The sequence below is a fragment of the Gracilinanus agilis genome, chromosome 1 (genome assembly GCF_016433145.1).
Source record: "Gracilinanus agilis isolate LMUSP501 chromosome 1, AgileGrace, whole genome shotgun sequence".
Lineage (NCBI taxonomy): Eukaryota > Metazoa > Chordata > Mammalia > Didelphimorphia > Didelphidae > Gracilinanus > Gracilinanus agilis.
The window spans coordinates 763,502,399-763,519,347 of record NC_058130.1 but is presented as its reverse complement, the minus strand read 5'-3'; the positions used below and the strand labels follow the sequence as shown (position 1 = coordinate 763,519,347).

Below are 16,949 nucleotides of genomic sequence, written 5' to 3'. Positions count from 1 at the left end.
GTTAAAAAAAATGAAGGTGATGGAATAAAAATAATATTAAAAATGAAAATAGTGTCAAGATATTTCCTTTCATTAGGTCTCTTTGTGGAATGGGATGTGGTGATTTCCTTGAAGATAATCTGGGAAGCAGCACAGTACAAGGATACGAGTTCAAATTCTAGCTTTGTAGATGCCTTTGTGGTTTATTGCCCCGGTGACCTTCCTGGGCAATAAAATGAGGGGATAATATATAACTTGATGGCATCTGAAGTGCCTTCTAGACCAAAATCTAGGATCCTAGGGAGGAGGGAAGAAGCTGGAAGGAAGGGTTTTGCTTGGGTTGGACTTATAATTTCATGGAAGTGGAGAATTCCCCATGTGGAAATTCCTTGCACTGATACACCTGGCTGACATTTTTCAAAGTAATGAGATGCTAATTAGCTTATGGATGGCTTAAATCAATTATCTATCAGAGGTTGGGCTTGAACTCAGATCATTCTGATTCTAAAGCTTTAGCCTCTATCCACTATGCCAGGATCCCTCTCAAAGGGGAAGTAGATGATAAAAATAAAAACCCCTCAGAGCATAAGTTAGAGGAACCCAAGTATGACTGGGCCCAATGCCACAACCACACCTCCCAGAGGGGGTAAAAATCAGGAATGTGCACCGTCTCTTTGGCCTTCCAGAAGGATGAAGCAATGCCTATGGGTGCCGCCAGCGTACATAGGCAAGGGGAACGGTCAGTCACTCAACAAGCAACTTTAAGTGCAGGGGAGACAAAAATCCCGCCTCTGCCCTCAAGGAATTTCTACTCTAATTGGGAGCCAACGTGTACACATAAATGTATGTAGGTGATATAACTATAATACATAGAAATAGGTGGCAGTTGGGGGAGGGAGGAAGAGGAAAGGAGGCAGAAGAGGAATGAGAATGGGGGAGGGGGGAGGAAGAATATGAAAAGAGAACAAAGCTCTGTGTGCTGGAGGAGGGACTGAACGGCACCTACATCCAGGCAGTAGGTTGCCCGCCCCATCCACAAATGTAGTTATCCCTCCTAACCTGTGGTCCATGAGGCTTTCTAGAGTTTCCCAGAATGGCTATATTTTTAGCATCCCAAGGTGGGAAAGGACCTCCAAGGCCATCTACTTCAGCTTTCACCCAAACAGGAATCCACTCTGGAGAACCCCAACAAGATGGGCATCTGACATCTTCTTGGATACCTCTGGTGAGGGGGATTCCTAGGGTTTTGTGGTTGCTATGCAAAGGAACCTACCACCACCAGCATGGCGGCTAGTGCCTAGGATGGAGTAAATGCATACCCAATTTACTGAGCAAGGGACATGGGGAGGGGAGTGGTTTCTTTTCATGAAAGCCAACAGATGTTCCCAACATTTGTGTCCACTTTTGCTCTTCTCCACAATGACCCAGATGACAGCCCAAACCATCAGTCCTATCCAGGAAGCAGGTCACTATAATACAAACAGTCCTACCAGAAGCATTTATAGAGCAAAGTACTTCCCATGTTATCTTGTTTCATCCTCACAACAACCCTGTGAGGTAGGTATTATTATGCCCATCTTAGTAATGAGGAACCTCGAGGCTCAGAAAGATTATATACTAATAATATAATAATATAAGTGCCTTAGCCAGAGGTCATAAAGTTAGTGTCTGTCAAGGCAGCATTTGGACTTGGGTCTTACTGACCCCAAATCCAGTGTGCTACTCGCCATACCACCTAGCTGGGGGTTGGGAGCACAGCACGACTAGTTAGGTGACTAAGACTGTCCACTACTTCCTGAGGGGTAAGAAAGGCTCAAAGATTGGGCGATTCAATGGAACCATGTCAGATTCTTTTAGGGCTGATTTGTAGGGGACCTGGCTGAGAAGGGATGAGACCATCATCAGGGTTGGGGGCTTTCATTAGTCTATGGAGGAGAAGGGAGGGAAGGATAGAGAAGCAAGGGTCTCAGTTCTGATCTAGAGTGAACAAGGTCCCATGGAAGAGACTCAAACTAGCAGCTATTCACCAGCATAGACTTCATGGAATGTGGCTGAGGACAGGAGGCTTTGTTGGGAACAAACCATCTAAATGAGATTGGTGGGTGATGGAGATCCGGGGGACCTTCTCAGCATCTGCTCCCCTGGGCCTTTCCACTGGTCTGAAAGTCTTCTGACCTAATACACTTGGAAATGGGCAGAAGTGGTGCCATCCTTCCAGCATCTCAGGGTTTCCACGGCAACCGAACGGCAGAGAGGGCACGTCCTCTCCCGGTCGAACCAAAGGCAGAGACACTCCTCACAGAAGACATGCTGTGGGGACAAAGAGTGGAGTGGGAGGAGTATGTGATCAAAAGAGAAACTCTACCTTCCACCCCTCTTTTTGGCTTCCTTATTTCTATCAAGGGCATCCTTCTGGTCATTCAAATTTGCCCAACCTCAACCAGCATTTATGATGTACCTACTACTGTAGGCTTTGGGCTGGATGCTGAGGGTGGGGATGCAAAATTAGGATCCTCCATTTAGAGCTGGAAAAGGAAACCTAGATGACATCTAGTCCAACTCTCTCATTTTTCTAGAAGAAATTGAGGCTAAGAGAATAGAAATGACTTGTGTCAAGTCATATAAGTTAGGTAAATAGCAGCGATGGGATATGAACTCAAGTCTACGAATAATAAATTCATGGCTCTTTCTAGGGTACCACAATGCTAAATTTGCATGCAAAGGAAACTCATCTAATGAACTTTCATTTATTTATCTATCTATCCACTTATCAATCAATTAATTAATTAATTTATCCATCCACCCATTCATCCATTTATTTATTTATTTATCTGCTTATTTATTTGTTTATTTATTTCTTAAAACCCTTAGCTTCTGTCTTAGAATCAATACTGTGTATCGGTTCCAAGAAAGAAGAGTGGTAAGAGCTAGGCAATGGGGGTTAAGTGACTTGCCCAGGGTCACATAGCTAGGAAATGTCTGAGGCTGTCTCTAGGCCTAGCTCTCAATCCACTGAGCCATCTAGCTGTCCTCTGAATTGTTTTTTGAAAATTAGTTTATTCATCTAGCATCTGTCACATGGAAGGGACCATGCTAAGAATTACAGGAGATACAATGAGCATTAAGATATGGTCTAATGAACTTTTATTAAGAAGGTACCACACAGTTGGGCATTGCACTAGTCAAGTCAACAAATATTTATTAAGAGCCTAGGTGGCCCAGTGGATAGAGAGTCAGGTCTGAATTCAGGAGGTCCTGGGTTCAAATCTGGTCTCAGACACTTCCTGCCTGTGTGACCTTGGGCAAGTCACTTAACTCCAATCGTCCAGCCCTTTACACTCTTCTGCCTTGGAACCAATACTCAGCATCAATTCTAAGACAGAAGGTAAGGATTTTTTTTTAAGAGTCAAAGCACCCTCAGAATACAATCACAAGCAGAAAGACAATCTCTGCCCTCAAGGAACTTACATTCTAGTGGGGAAGACAGTACATAAAAGCTGATAGGATTGAGGGGGCCAAGCTTCGTAGATACAAAGTAGATAAACAAAAAAATTGTCATTTCTCTCAAGGAGTTTAAGGAACTCATATTCCAACAAGGAGTCAAGACATATAGGCATAATTATATTTCAAGGCTCTGGGTCTCGATGTTTGTTGGTATGTCCTCTACCATAGAAGATTAAGAACCCCAAACTCAAATATCCCTCAAAGAGCAAAGGCTTTGGAGGGGGGTCTTCCACATTATCCAGTTCAACCTCCTCTTTCCATAGATGAAGAAACGGATCTCAATATCTAGCCCAAGCCTCTCCCTTGTCTTCTAACCCTACATGACCAACTGCTTCTTGGACATTTCCAACTGGATGTCCTGTAGGCATCTCCAACACAACACGTCTAGGATAAAATTCATTCTCTTTCGCCTCAAATTGATCTCTCTTGCTAACGTCTCGATTTCTCTAGAAGCCACTATCTATCATCCTTCCAGGAACCAGATTCCTAACCTCATTCATCATCAACTCTTCCTCCTCATTCACTTATTGTCATTGTTGGCGTGTGGTTTCAGTCATGCCTGACTCTCCGTGAGCCCATTCGGGATTTTCTTGGCAAAGTCATCCAATGAGTTGCCTTCTTTATCGATTCCACTTGACAATTCGCCCTCCCTTCCCTTCCCTCCCATAGCTGTCACTCTGGTTCCCTCTCACCTAGACTATGGCAGAGGGGTCTTTTGGCCTCCAGACTCTCCTTCTCTAGACCATCACTCACATGGCCACCAAACTGATATTCCCAAAGCATAGGTATGACCCCATCACTCCATGGGTCAAAACCCTCCAGTTGCTCCTTTTGACTTCTAGGATAAAATGTAAATTCTTGTTTTTTTTTTTTTTTTAACTTTTACCTTCCATCTTAGAATCAATACTAAATGTTGGTTCCAACAAGGCAGAAGAGCGGTAAGGGCTAGGCAATGGTGGTTAAGTAACTTGCCCAGAGTCACACAGCTAGGAAGTATAGGGGTCACATTTGAACCCAGGATCTCCTTCCTGTCTCCAGGCCTGGCTCTCTGTCCACTGAGCCACCTCGCTTCCTCCTTCTGTTTAGTTTTTAAAGGTCTTCACAGCTTGCCTCTAGTCAACCGTTTCCAGCTTATTGAGCATTATTATTATTTTTTTTTAAACCCTTACCTTCCGTCTTGGAGTCAATACTGTGTATTGGCTCCAAGGCAGAAGAGTGGTAAGGGTAGGCAATGGGGGTCAAGTGACTTGCCCAGGGTCACACAGCTGGGAAGTGTCTGAGGCCAGATTTGAACCTAGGACCTCCCGTCTCTAGGCCTGGCTCTCAATCCACTGAGCTACCCAGCTGCCCCTTGAGCATTGTTTTTCCTGCATATATTCTATGTGACTTTCTTGCTGTTCTCATACACAATATTCTATCTCCCACTGTCGTGCCTTTGCCCTGTCTGTCCCTCATGCCTGTAATGCATTCCCCCTACCACATCTGCTTCTTAGAATCTCTAGAAGAGAGAAGGTGAGGCACTGAACTTGGAGCTGGGAAGACCTGGGTTCAAATCTTGTCTTGGATACTTAATAGTTGCATGCTGTTTCAAAGGTCATGCTTTAGTTTCTTCATCTGTAAAATGAAGGGGCAGGATGTGATGGCCTCAAAGATCTCTCCTGCCTCCAAGTCTATGATGTGACAAAATGAGAACTGACTCATTTTTTTAAACCCTGACCATCCATCTTAGAAACAATACTGTATATGGGTTCTAAGGTAGAAGAGTGGTAAGGGCTAGACAATGGGGATCAAGTGACTTGCCCAGGGTCACACAGCTAGGAAGTGTCTGAGGTCAGATTTGAACCCAGGACCTCCCATCTCTGAGTCTGGCTCTCAATCCACTGAGCCACCCAGCTGCCCCCCTGACTCATTTTGAAGGAGGCAGCAAGGCAGGATGGAAAAAGCACTGGCTATGGACTTCAGTCCTGGGTTCAAATCTCACCTCTGACACTACCTATACATGTCATCTTCATAGGCCTCAGTTTCCTCATCTGTAAAATGGGGGAGGGGGTGGACTCAATGGCCCATGGGATCCCTTTTGGTTCTAAATCTAAAGGAAGACCATCCCGATGTCCCCTCCTTCCAGAAATTACTTTTTGTATAATCATTCCTAGACTGCTTTCCCTCAATAGAATGGGTGCTTCTTGAGGACAGGGAATGTTTTCTTTTTGTATCCCTAGTACAGTGCCTGGCACATAATAGGTGCTTAACAAATGTTTATTAAATAGCAGACTAATGAATTAACCTACTAGGACTCCTGGAAGAGCTATTCAGTTTGCTTTAACACAGAGAGAGAGAGCCCTAAGTAGGTGGGGATGTCAATACTCTTTTTCTTAAGGGGCACGAAAACAGGCGTCGATGAGGAGATGGCTAAGAGGCTTGCCAGCTCCTGTGCCCACAGACGGGTCCCTGAACCACAGTTCTCCTCCCCAGGGGCTCTGGGGCTTGGGAATCTGGACCACCATCCCCAGGGGCCTGAGCAAAGTCGTCAGTCTCCTCCTTCACATGACCCAGGACTCCAGGGACCGTGACTTCACACAGCCCTTCCAAGGGCTGGCTGTCACATGAAGAGGGATGAGACTAGTTAGGCTTGGCCCCAGTGGACAGACCCAGGTGCCATGGGGGGAAGCGGCAAAGAGACAGCTTTAGCAATGATGTCAGGAAAAACTTCCCAACAAGTCACGCCGTCCAAGGGTGGAAAGGGCTGCCTCAGGTGGCGGTGAGCTCCTCCTTCCTGGAGGTCTTCAAGTGGAGGCTGGACAACCAGGTCCATGGGGTGGCACAACCACAGGGATTCTTGGTCAAGTAAGGGTGAACCTGATGGCCCCTGAGGTCTCTTCTAACTCAGAAAGTCTCCCTTGGCCCCTCCAGGTTGGGAAATGGGGGGGGACGGCTTTCACTCACCTGGCACATCAGTACCAAAGGCTCCCGGAACTCAGCTTGGCAAATGGCACAGATCTCCCCAGCCTCGGCACATTGCTGGCTCGTGGCCCGGACTCCGTAGTTCTGGGTGGGGAAGAAGGGAGAAGAGAAGCATGGTTTCTAGTTAAAGAACAGGCTCCTGTCCACAGTTATGTGGCACAGACTGTTCTCCTGGGGTGCAGGTTCAGAGAAAGCACTTAATCAACGTCCACTGAGTGAGTGAGTGAGTGATTAGAATTCCCTCCCTCTCCATCTCCCCGTCTTCCCAGAATGGGCTGGTTCCCATGCTTAAAAGGCTCTATTTCTTTTTTTTTTAAACCCTCACCTTTCATCTTAGAATCCATACTGTGTATTGGTTCTAAGGCAGAAGAGTGGTCAGGGCTAGGCAATGGAGGTTAAGTGTGTAAGATTAAAAATTAATATATATACTATATCCAAGTATTATATTGAATAAGATTTATTAAGACTAACTTGAAGAAAAAAGGAAAATAAAACCTCAGAATAAAAAGGGTGCTCACCCAGCCTTGGTCTTGAGAGAAGAGAGCAAGAGGCGGAATGACACCAAACGTCTAAACGTTACGTAAGGATGCTACGTGCATGAAGGGAAAAGGATTCTGGGAGATGAAGTCCAAGGGATTCTCTGCTCACAGTGGACATCTAACTAGTGTCTGCTGTTAATGCTGTTGTGTGCCAAGACTCCTAGAGGTGCCCATCCTCACTCCCTCTCCCCAACTGCCAGCTGGAGTCAAAGGGTTTCCTCCTTCCACTAGCCTACGAGCTCTTCTGTCTTTGTAATCCTTAGGGCTTAGCACACAGCTCTTGGAACTTAGTGGGTCTTCCTAATGCTGGCTCATTCCAGACCTAGAGTCTCCTCTGACCAATGCCATGCCCATATCACACCTATAAAGCTCTTGGGGGTGTTGTGAAGGAGGGAATCCCCGAAACTTCTTTAATTGACCACCCAACATTTTTGGACCTTCATTTGAATGGGACTCACCTGAGGGGTGCAGAAAAGTTTCAGGGCCTTCCTTACGCCACCCAACCGGCCACAGATGTCAAATGACTGGAAGAAGAAAGCCTAATGACCAACTGTTTTCCATACCGGTAGAAGGTACTCTGTCCTACCAATGCCCACCCACCCTGGGGCGGGCGAGAAGAATCAAACACTACTTGAACCTTTGCAAGGTTAAGAATTGAGACAAGGTCCCTTCCAGCGTAATCCTTGGATGCTGTCTTTCCAACACACAAGGTCTAGAGATTCCATCATGGCCCTAGATTCTGGGGAATTTGTAATATCTCCCATGTGGCTTGCACTCATCATTTCCCAAAGAGCTCCCATCCGCATTATCTCATTCATGCTGACTCTGTACTGTTTATGTTTGACATCTGAGTAAAAGTTGTTCCCCCACTCGCCTTCCCCAACAAGCTGATTCTTTTTTTTAATTTTAAATTGTTTTTTTTTTCCAACAAGCTTCTTGAAGGCAGGGGCTGTTTTGTTTTAATCTCTGTAATCCTAGCACCCAGCATAGTCTCTAATGTGCAACAGGTGCTTAACTAATTCTTATTAACTTTTAAAAAATTTTTCCTTCCTTTTCTCTTAGTGCCAATTTTAGTAATTTTTTTGAATTTGGAAAATTTTATTTAATTAATTAATTTAGAATATTTTTCCATGGTTACAAGATTTTTGTTCTTTCCCTCCCTTCCCCACCTCCTCCCATAGTTGATGAGCAATTCCACTGGGTTTTACGTGTGTCATTGATCAAGATCTATTTCCATATTATTGATATTTTTAGGGCCAATTTTAAAATAGAAAGTGGCAGGATGCGAAATTGGAAATTTGGGGGTCCTTGAACTAATTTTGAGGTCCCTGATCTAAACTTCCTGTGGATATTTAGGGCTCTTTCAAACTACATTTCCCAAGAGCCAACTGGCTCTTGTCAAGTCAGAAAAGAGGAAGTGTAATCCTGTAGATAGAAGGATAAATAGTGGGAGACTGGATTGGTACTTCCTCTTTTCTGACTTGGGAACAGGAGCCAGGATGGGAGGAGGAGGTAATGACGGTCCTTTCAAACTAACTTTTAATATGGCACATGGTTTCACTTTTCTAATGGCTGTTAATAAATGTTTTAAAGCCCTATTTTTTTTTTTGGCGGAAGGCATATATTTATTTATTTTGGGGGGGTTGCTATACTTTTTAATGTTTTTTTTTTAATTTCATTTTTTAGAAAAATTTTCCATGGTTACATGATTCATGTTTTTACTTTCCCATTCACCCCCCCCCCCATAGCCGACATGCATTTCCACTGGTAAAACTCTAATATTTTTAAATCTATCCTTTTATATCCATTTTATTTCTTACAAGGGGCAAGGCAATTGAGGCTAAGTGACTTGCCTAGGGTCACACAGTTAGGATCTGTATTTGAAACCAGGACTTGATTTGAGTCCACACTTGATGCTCTAACCACTGTGCTGCCTACCTGCCCCTTACTTAGTGACTCTTGACTGGTTTAATCCCCATAAAAGTCTCTTGAGAGCTGGAAACTCCAAGAAGTTAGGGAATTAGAGTTAAATCCTCTCTCAGGCACTTACTTGCCTGTCTGACCTTCTGCAAACCATTTAAACTGTCTTGGGCTGAGTTTCCTCATCTGCTAAATGGAGAGGTATTCTTTAAGGCCCTTTTTTTTGCTTTCAACCAATGATCCTATGACTGATGTAAAATAAACCCTATAATAATCTCTTGAGTGCTATAAACTCCACTAAGGTAGAGATTTTTAAGTCCGGAAGACCTGACTTCGAATCCTACATCAAGTCTCTAATTTATTTTATTTTTTATTTTTTAAATTCAAATCTATTTATTCATTAAATTAATTTGTTAAATTAATTTTAATTTTCATTAATATTTTATAATTAATAAATTAAATTAAATTAAACTTTTAAATTATTTTACAGATGAAAAAACAAGCTAAGAGAGGTAATGCCCATTTCCCATAGCTATACAGTGACCAAGTAGCAGAAATGGGGCTAGAAACTGTGCCTCTTGCTTCTTAATAACTATACAAAAGAGCATGAGGTGCACTGGGGAAACCACCATCATTTTAGAGCTGATAAATGTAGAAAGATATGAGGCACTGTGATATAGCAGAGAGAAAGCAGGCTAAGGAGTCAAGATGACCCAGGTTTAAGTTGTGCCTCTGATATATATTAGTCATGAACCCTTAGGTAAGTCGCTTAACATTTGGGTGCTCTAAGCAAATCTCTAAGAGTCTAAATTGCAGATAAAATGCTGACCTGCATTCTAATAAAACCAATGATCCAGTTCATGGACCATAATCTTATAATAATTTAAGGGGAACAAAAAAAATCTGAAATCCCTACCACATATGACTGTTAATATTATTCTTTTTCTCTCTACCCTTTGCTCTCTTAGATTAAGAAAAAAAACGTGGAATCACGAGCTAATTTAGACTAATTTGATTCATGGACACTATACGTATGGTCCACTTCATAAGCAAGAGATAATGGTAATGATCCAGTGGGGGCTCTTTTCCTCCCTCCTCCCTTGCTGAAGAAGAACCATCTGTTTCTCCCAGTATGGGAAATCTCCTTTCCTTGCTCCACCTCACCTTGCAAAGGCTGTACAGGATAATAAGGATCCCTCCTAGGAAATAGCTATTGGAGGGATCATCTCCCATGATGTATTTGTACCACAGCTGGATGGGAACGAGTGACCGGAACAGCTGGCTCAGCTCCTCAATCACCAGATAGAACTTGCCCTGTAACCACACCAAAGGCATAAATTATGATTATGGTTAAAGACCCAAAGGGCAATGTCAGAGGGGCTTGGACACCCATGATAATGATGCTCTGAGACCTCCACGGGCCATTAATCAGTATCTAGAAGCACTTAAGCCAGCTTCTAATGGGGGTAGAGACCAGTGTCAGGGAGAGGCAACCCCTGCCCGCTGCCCTCACCCGGCGGCTGCCTGCCTCCCAGGAAAAATCAAAAGGTGAAGGGAGCAGGCATTTAGATTGCATTTCAGGGGGATGGAAACCCTACACCTCTACTAGAGGGTGTAAGGGGGTTGACAGTCAGCTTCGTCCCTCCGGGGGATGCTGCTATTTCAATCTGAAGCTATAGCCCAAGTTGGTGGTTCCTGATGAACCAGCTGCGTGTAGAATTTTCAGCAGAATGACATCAACTGTTGGTCTGCGGACGGAGGACCAACCTAAGTCAGCAGAGAGGGGATCATTACCAGGTTGGATGAAAGATGCCCCAGAAACTCTCAAAGTCTTCCTACTAATGAGGAGATGGGTGGTAACTTGTGGCAGTAATAGGGATAGTCACTGGCAAAATCCCTGATCCTTGAGTGTTCTTTATTTTTACTCAGGATGAGGATGATAAAGAACTTTTCAGCTCTAAGATTCAGGGGGAAATGGCAGAAAAATTGGAAACAGGGAAGATGAAGAAAGGGGATTGACTAGGAATTTAAAGAGCCATCAGGAGAGCGAAGGGTCTTGAAAGACCGTACCATATGAAGATCTTTGTTGGTTTTTTTTTTTCAGTTGTTTGAATCTTTGTGATCCTATTTGGATTTTCTTGGTAAAGATCCTGGGGTGGTTTGCCATTTTCTTCTCCAGCTTATTTTGCAGATGAAGAATTGAGGCAAATAGGGATAAATGACTTGCCCAGGGTCACACAGCTAGTTTTTTTTAACCCACAAAATATTTATTAAAATGTATTGTGTGATATTCTGGAAGAATCAGTCTGTGGCACAATTTATGTGTCTTTGAGTCAGATACTGAAGAGGTGGGATTCCAACAAGTCTTTCCTTCATTCCTAGTCCAACACTCATTTCTTATCAATGATATCCTAGATCCATAGTGGTGAACCTATGGCACGTGTGCTAGAGGAGGCATTTAGAGCCCTCTCTGTGGGCACACGTAGTTCACCAAAGTTTGTTACTAGAAAGTAAGAGGCATGTCAGGCTGAGCTGCTCCCCTCCTCCTCTCCACACACACCTGAGGATATTTCTCACATCACTTGCCCCTCTAAAAAGTTCACCATCACTGTCCTAGATGGAAATGTTTAGGGAGTTTGGGGCAGGGAGACAAGCTTTTACAGATTATTTTCTATCACATTTGTTCCAGACATGGTTGAATTAGGGAGACAGCAATGCAAGATTTCACTGAGCTTCTTAATTATCAAAACCAAAATTGACTTTTGTCCTGGTAAAGTAGCACTCAGTTTTCAATTATCCTTAATTAGTGAATAAGTGGAATATAATTTTAGGATCATCCTGAAACTCTCTCCTTGGTTTGTCCAGGCACCTGTTCCTAATGTCATTCTATTGAGGGGTTAGGAGTGTAATCACTAGGTGACTGATTAATTCATGAAGATCAGTCTTCTTGATTTGATTCCAAGCCCAGGGCCACCTGGCTGCCCATAGTCAGGCGAAGGAATTAGGAATGCTGAGCCTGGAGAAGAGAAGATTCATGTGGAGGGAAGGAAAGGTTTCTCTGAATCTTGGAAGGGCTGCCATGGGGAAGAGGGATTAACTTTGTTCCTCTTGGCCCCAAAGGGCAGAATAATGCTGGGAAGGTGCCAAGAAGACAATATCAGTTAGTTATCTGGAAAAACTTCCTGAGGATTAGAGCTATCCCAAAAGAGAATGGGTTGTCTTTGTTAAGCTCCTCCTTCCTGAAGGGCTTCAGGAAAAGGATGGATTAGTTCTTGTTGAGTCCATTGTGGAGTGTAATTCCTCTCTCTGCATCCTCAGAGGTAAGTTGGAATAGTTGTCTGATGAGGTTTTTTTCCACCTACGTCTAATGCACCGAGACACTTTCATGCACAAACTACCTGAGATATGTTTTAAAATGGGTCAGATTATATTGAAAAGGAAACTGTGGAGGAGTGGAGCCAAGCTGGCCAAGTGAAGTCAGCATTTTTTGCTGATCTCTCCCAACATATCCCCAGTACAATAACTTAAAAAACACACCAAACTGAATTTTGAGTGGGAAAGCCAAGAAAGTCACAGCGAGTCATTTTTCTATCTCAGGGCAGCTTGAGAAGACAGAAAGAGAAGTCTGTGGATACTGGGGTGAAGACTAGCTGGTGGAAGCAGCAGCAGCTAGGAGACAACAATGGTGGGCTGAACACCTGATCCAAAAGATTCCAAGTGATTCCTGTACTAGTCTTAGGAGCAGGATTGGGTGCCATTTGGCAGTTTTGTGGCCCATCACACAGTTCTGGGTTGCAGTTCCAGGGAAGAGAAGTGCAGTCATGGTTGTGAGGGATCAGGAAACCTAGCTGAGACCTCTCCTTGATATCAGACTACTTTGGAAGCACTGAAAACTTATAGGACTCCACTAAGCTATGATAGTAGCCAGAGGCCAAGAAGACTACTCAGATCAGCAATATTCCCTGAAGAGTCCAACTTTAAAGTCCTAAGTCAAGAAACAGGCTTAAAAATGAGCAAACAACAACAAAAAAGAACCTAACCATTAAAAGCTTCTATGATGACAAGGAAGTTCAGGACACAAGAAGGCAATGCCTTGAAACATTTTTGCTGACCTCCCCAAACATATCCCCAGTACAACTTTTAAAAAGTTTAAAATTTAAATCTATAGGTAAAAGTCTCATAAAAGTAAAAGACATAAAAAAGTCTCAAAGAAAAATGCAGATTGGACAGAAGCTAAAAAAGAATCCCAGAAGACCCAACAAACATATTTTTATAAAAGAACCAAAAAAATTTAAAAATCAAATAAGAGCAGCAGGGGAAAAACTGGGAAAAGAAATGAGAACAATGTGAGTAAATTATGAAACAAGAACTAATAACCAGGTAAGAGGAACAAAAAATCCTAAAGAGGATAACTCCTTAAAAATCAGAATTAGCCAAGTGGTAAAATGCTACTATCACTACTAATAAAAACAATAAAAAATATTACATGCTTAGCACAGTGTCTGGAACATAGTGAGCAAGATTATTTTATTTGATTCTCACAATAACTTGGGAGATAGGTGCTAATGTCAACCCTATTTTATAGTTGAGGCAAACAGAAGTTAGGTGACTTGTCCAGGGTCATACAGGCAAGAAGTACATGAGGCTGGATTTGAAATTAGGTCTTCCTAACCCTAACTTCCTAACTAGTACTGTATCTACTGTACTACCTAAATGTCCTGAATATAAGTTTGGTAAAAGAAGCACCCTCAAATAATGAAGAAAACAATTTCTTAAAAATCAGAATTGGTCAGATGGTAAAAGAAGCACAAAACCAAAGTGAAAAAAATAACTTCATAAAAATCAGAATTGGTCAAATGGAAGTTAGTGATTCCATAAGTCAATAAGAAGAAAATAAAGTCAAAAGACTGAAAAATAGAAGAAAACATGAAATATGGGAAAAACATGACTAGAAAAATACATTTTCATTTAAAATTATTGGACTGCCTAAAAGTTATGATGAAAAAGAGCCTAATCATATTTCAAGAAATTATAAAGGAAAACTGTCCAAATCTATTAGAAGCAGAGGGCAAAATAGAAACTGAAAAAACAGACTGATTACCATCTGAAAGATATCTCAAAATGAAAACTCCCAAGAAAATTACAGCTTCCAGGTCAAGAAAAAAATATTGCAAGTACAGAAAGAAATTATCTAAATATCATGAAGCCACAACCATAATCACACAAGATTTAGCAACTATCACTGAGTGGAGGGCTTAGAATATGATATTCCCAAAGGCAAAGGAGCTAGCATTACAATTAAGATTAACCTGCTTTGCAAAACTAAGTATAATCCTGCAGGGAAAAAATGGATATTTAATGAAATAGAGGACTTTCAAGCATTCCTGATGAAAAAAACTAGAGTGAATAGAAAATTTGACATTTAAACATAAGTCTTAAGAGAAGCATAAAAAGGTAACAATGACTTAATATATTATAATAATAAATTATATTATATATATAATAATAAAAAACAATAAAAGGGACTTTAATATATTAAACTGTTTACTATTTCTATATCATAAGATGATGTTAGGTAACCCCTAAGAACTTTATCATCATTAAGGCAGTTAAGATTCTACTTAGATAGAGGAGGTGGGTGTGAGTCTATTAAAAGAGGAATACATTGGGAAAAGAAAAAAAACTGCCTCAGTTTCCTCGTCTGTGAAATGAGCTGGAGAATGAAATGGCAAGCTACTCAAGTATCTTTGCCATGAAAACCCCAAATGGGGTCAAGAAGAGTTGAACACAATAAAAAAACCCCTCAAAAACAACAAATAAAAAAGACTAGAATGGAGGGAAATACAGAGTTAGTAATCGTAATTATGAATGTTAATGGAACGAACTCATCCATAAAATAGAAGGGGAGATAGCATAATGGATTAAAAACTAGAACATACAACAGTACGTTCTTTACAAGAGATACACTAGAAACAGATACACAAAGTTAAAATAAGAGACAGGAATTGAATTCATAATGCTTTAGTTAAAGTAAAAGAGGCAGCTATTGTAATCTTGATCTCAGGCAAAGTAAAAGCAAAAATAGACCCAATTAAAATAGATAAGCAGTAAAACTACATTTTGTTAAAAGGTACGACAGACAATGAATATTAATAATGAACAAATATGCACCAAATGGCATAACTTCCAAATTCTTTTTAAATAGTTTTTTTATTTTCCCTAATTACATATAAAAACAATTTTAAACATTCATTAAAAATAATTTTTTGAGTTCCAGATTCTCTCTTTCTCTTCCACCCCCTCATCTGGAGATGGTAAGCAATCTGATACAGATTTTACATGTGCAATCACACAAAACATTTTTTCTATATTTGTCACTTTGTGGAAGATATTTCAAATTAAAAAAAAGGAGAAAGTGAAATATAGTACGGTTCAGTCTGCATTCAGACTCCATCAGTTCTTTCGGAGGGAAGATAGCATTTTCATCATGAGTCTCTGAGATAACATTCATTTAAAAAATTGGGGGGGGGGTTTCCAAATTCTCTCCCTTCTTCCAATCCTTTCTTTCTTACCTTACTGTCTACTTCTTCCCTTAATCACCTCCACTCCTCCCTCCTCCCTGAGATGTTTGTAAAACATCCAAATTCTTGAAGGAAAAGTTAAATAAGTTACAAGAGGAAGTAGATAGTAAAATTACTCTAATGGGAAACCTCAATATACCTCTCTCAGAACCTAGATGAATTGAAACATAAATTTAACAAGAAAGACATTGAAGAGATGAATAGAATTTTAGAAAAGTTATATATGATAAACTTCTGGAGAATACTGAATGGTAACAGAAAGGACTATAACAATTCTCAGCTATACACAGTACCTTCACAAAAATTAAAAATATATTATTAGTGTATAGAAACTTCCAAACAAAAGCAGTAAAACAGAAATATTTAATGTACCTCTTGAGGACTATCATTAAAGATAATGACAACAATGAGATAACATACTAAAATTTTTGCATTACTTAAGGGAAATTTTATATTTTAAAAATGCTTACATTAATAAAAGAGAGAAAGAAGAGATCAACAAACTGGGCATACAACTAAAAAACAAAACAAAACAAAATTAGAAAATTGAAAATTTCCAAATAATCACCAAAATAAAAATCCTGAAGTAGGAGCTAATTTTATTTTAAAAAAATAAAAACAATAAAATATATTATTAAATCTATAAATATAAAAATAAATTATTAAAAAAGAAAACCAAATTATGAGTATCAAAAAATTTAAAGGTGAATGCAGAGGCAATGAAGATAAAATAAAAGCAATTAATAAGGGCTATTTTATCCAACTTTATATGCCAATAAAACTGACAATCTAAATGAAATGGATGAACATTTACAAAAATATAAATTACCCATCTCAACAGAGAAGGAAATAGAATACATAAATAACTCTATCTTAGAAAAAGAAATTAGAAAAAGAATAAGCCATAAATGAGCTACTTAAGGAAAAAAAACCCACCAAGATCAAATGGATTTACAAATGAATTTTAGGAGAACCATTTTAAAGAACCATTAATTCCAATATGCTACAGACTTTTTAAAAAATAGGTGGAGTCCTACCAAATTCCTTCAATTACACAAATATGGTTTTGGTACCAAAACCAGGTAGAGCCAAAACAGAGAAAGAAAATGAAAGACCAATTTCCTTAATGAATGCAAAAATTTAAAAGAAAACACTACTAAGGAAACTGTAGCAATATGTCAAAAAGATCATATACTGTGACTAGACTGGATTTATACCAGGAACTCGGGGCTGGTTCAATATTAGGGAAATGATAAGCATAATTAACCACATCAAGAAGAAAGAACCCACAAAAATCATATAATTATATCAATAGATGAAGAAAGACCTTTTGACATAATATAATATCCATTCCTATTAAAAACATGAGAAAACATAGGAATAAATTGTACTTTGCTTAAAATGATAAATAGTAGGGGGCAGCTGGGTAGCTCAGTGAATAGAGAGCCAGGCCCAGAGATGGGAG

At 40.5% G+C, this 16,949-nt stretch overlaps 1 protein-coding gene across 1 annotated transcript in view; it reads right to left on the bottom strand.

Annotated features, from left to right (window-relative positions):
- Nucleotides 1-2,154: 2,154 nt before the first annotated feature.
- RNFT2 (ring finger protein, transmembrane 2) overlaps nucleotides 2,155-16,949 on the bottom strand; it is a 58,973-nt gene continuing 44,178 nt past the window's right edge. The window contains exons 5-9 of the mRNA XM_044685442.1: nucleotides 12,539-12,572; nucleotides 10,068-10,217; nucleotides 7,442-7,507; nucleotides 6,427-6,528; nucleotides 2,155-2,289 (exon numbers count right to left, since the gene is read on the bottom strand). Of these exons, the coding sequence (XP_044541377.1) occupies nucleotides 2,155-2,289; nucleotides 6,427-6,528; nucleotides 7,442-7,507; nucleotides 10,068-10,217; nucleotides 12,539-12,572 (487 nt within the window). The remainder of the gene's footprint in view (nucleotides 2,290-6,426; nucleotides 6,529-7,441; nucleotides 7,508-10,067; nucleotides 10,218-12,538; nucleotides 12,573-16,949) is intronic.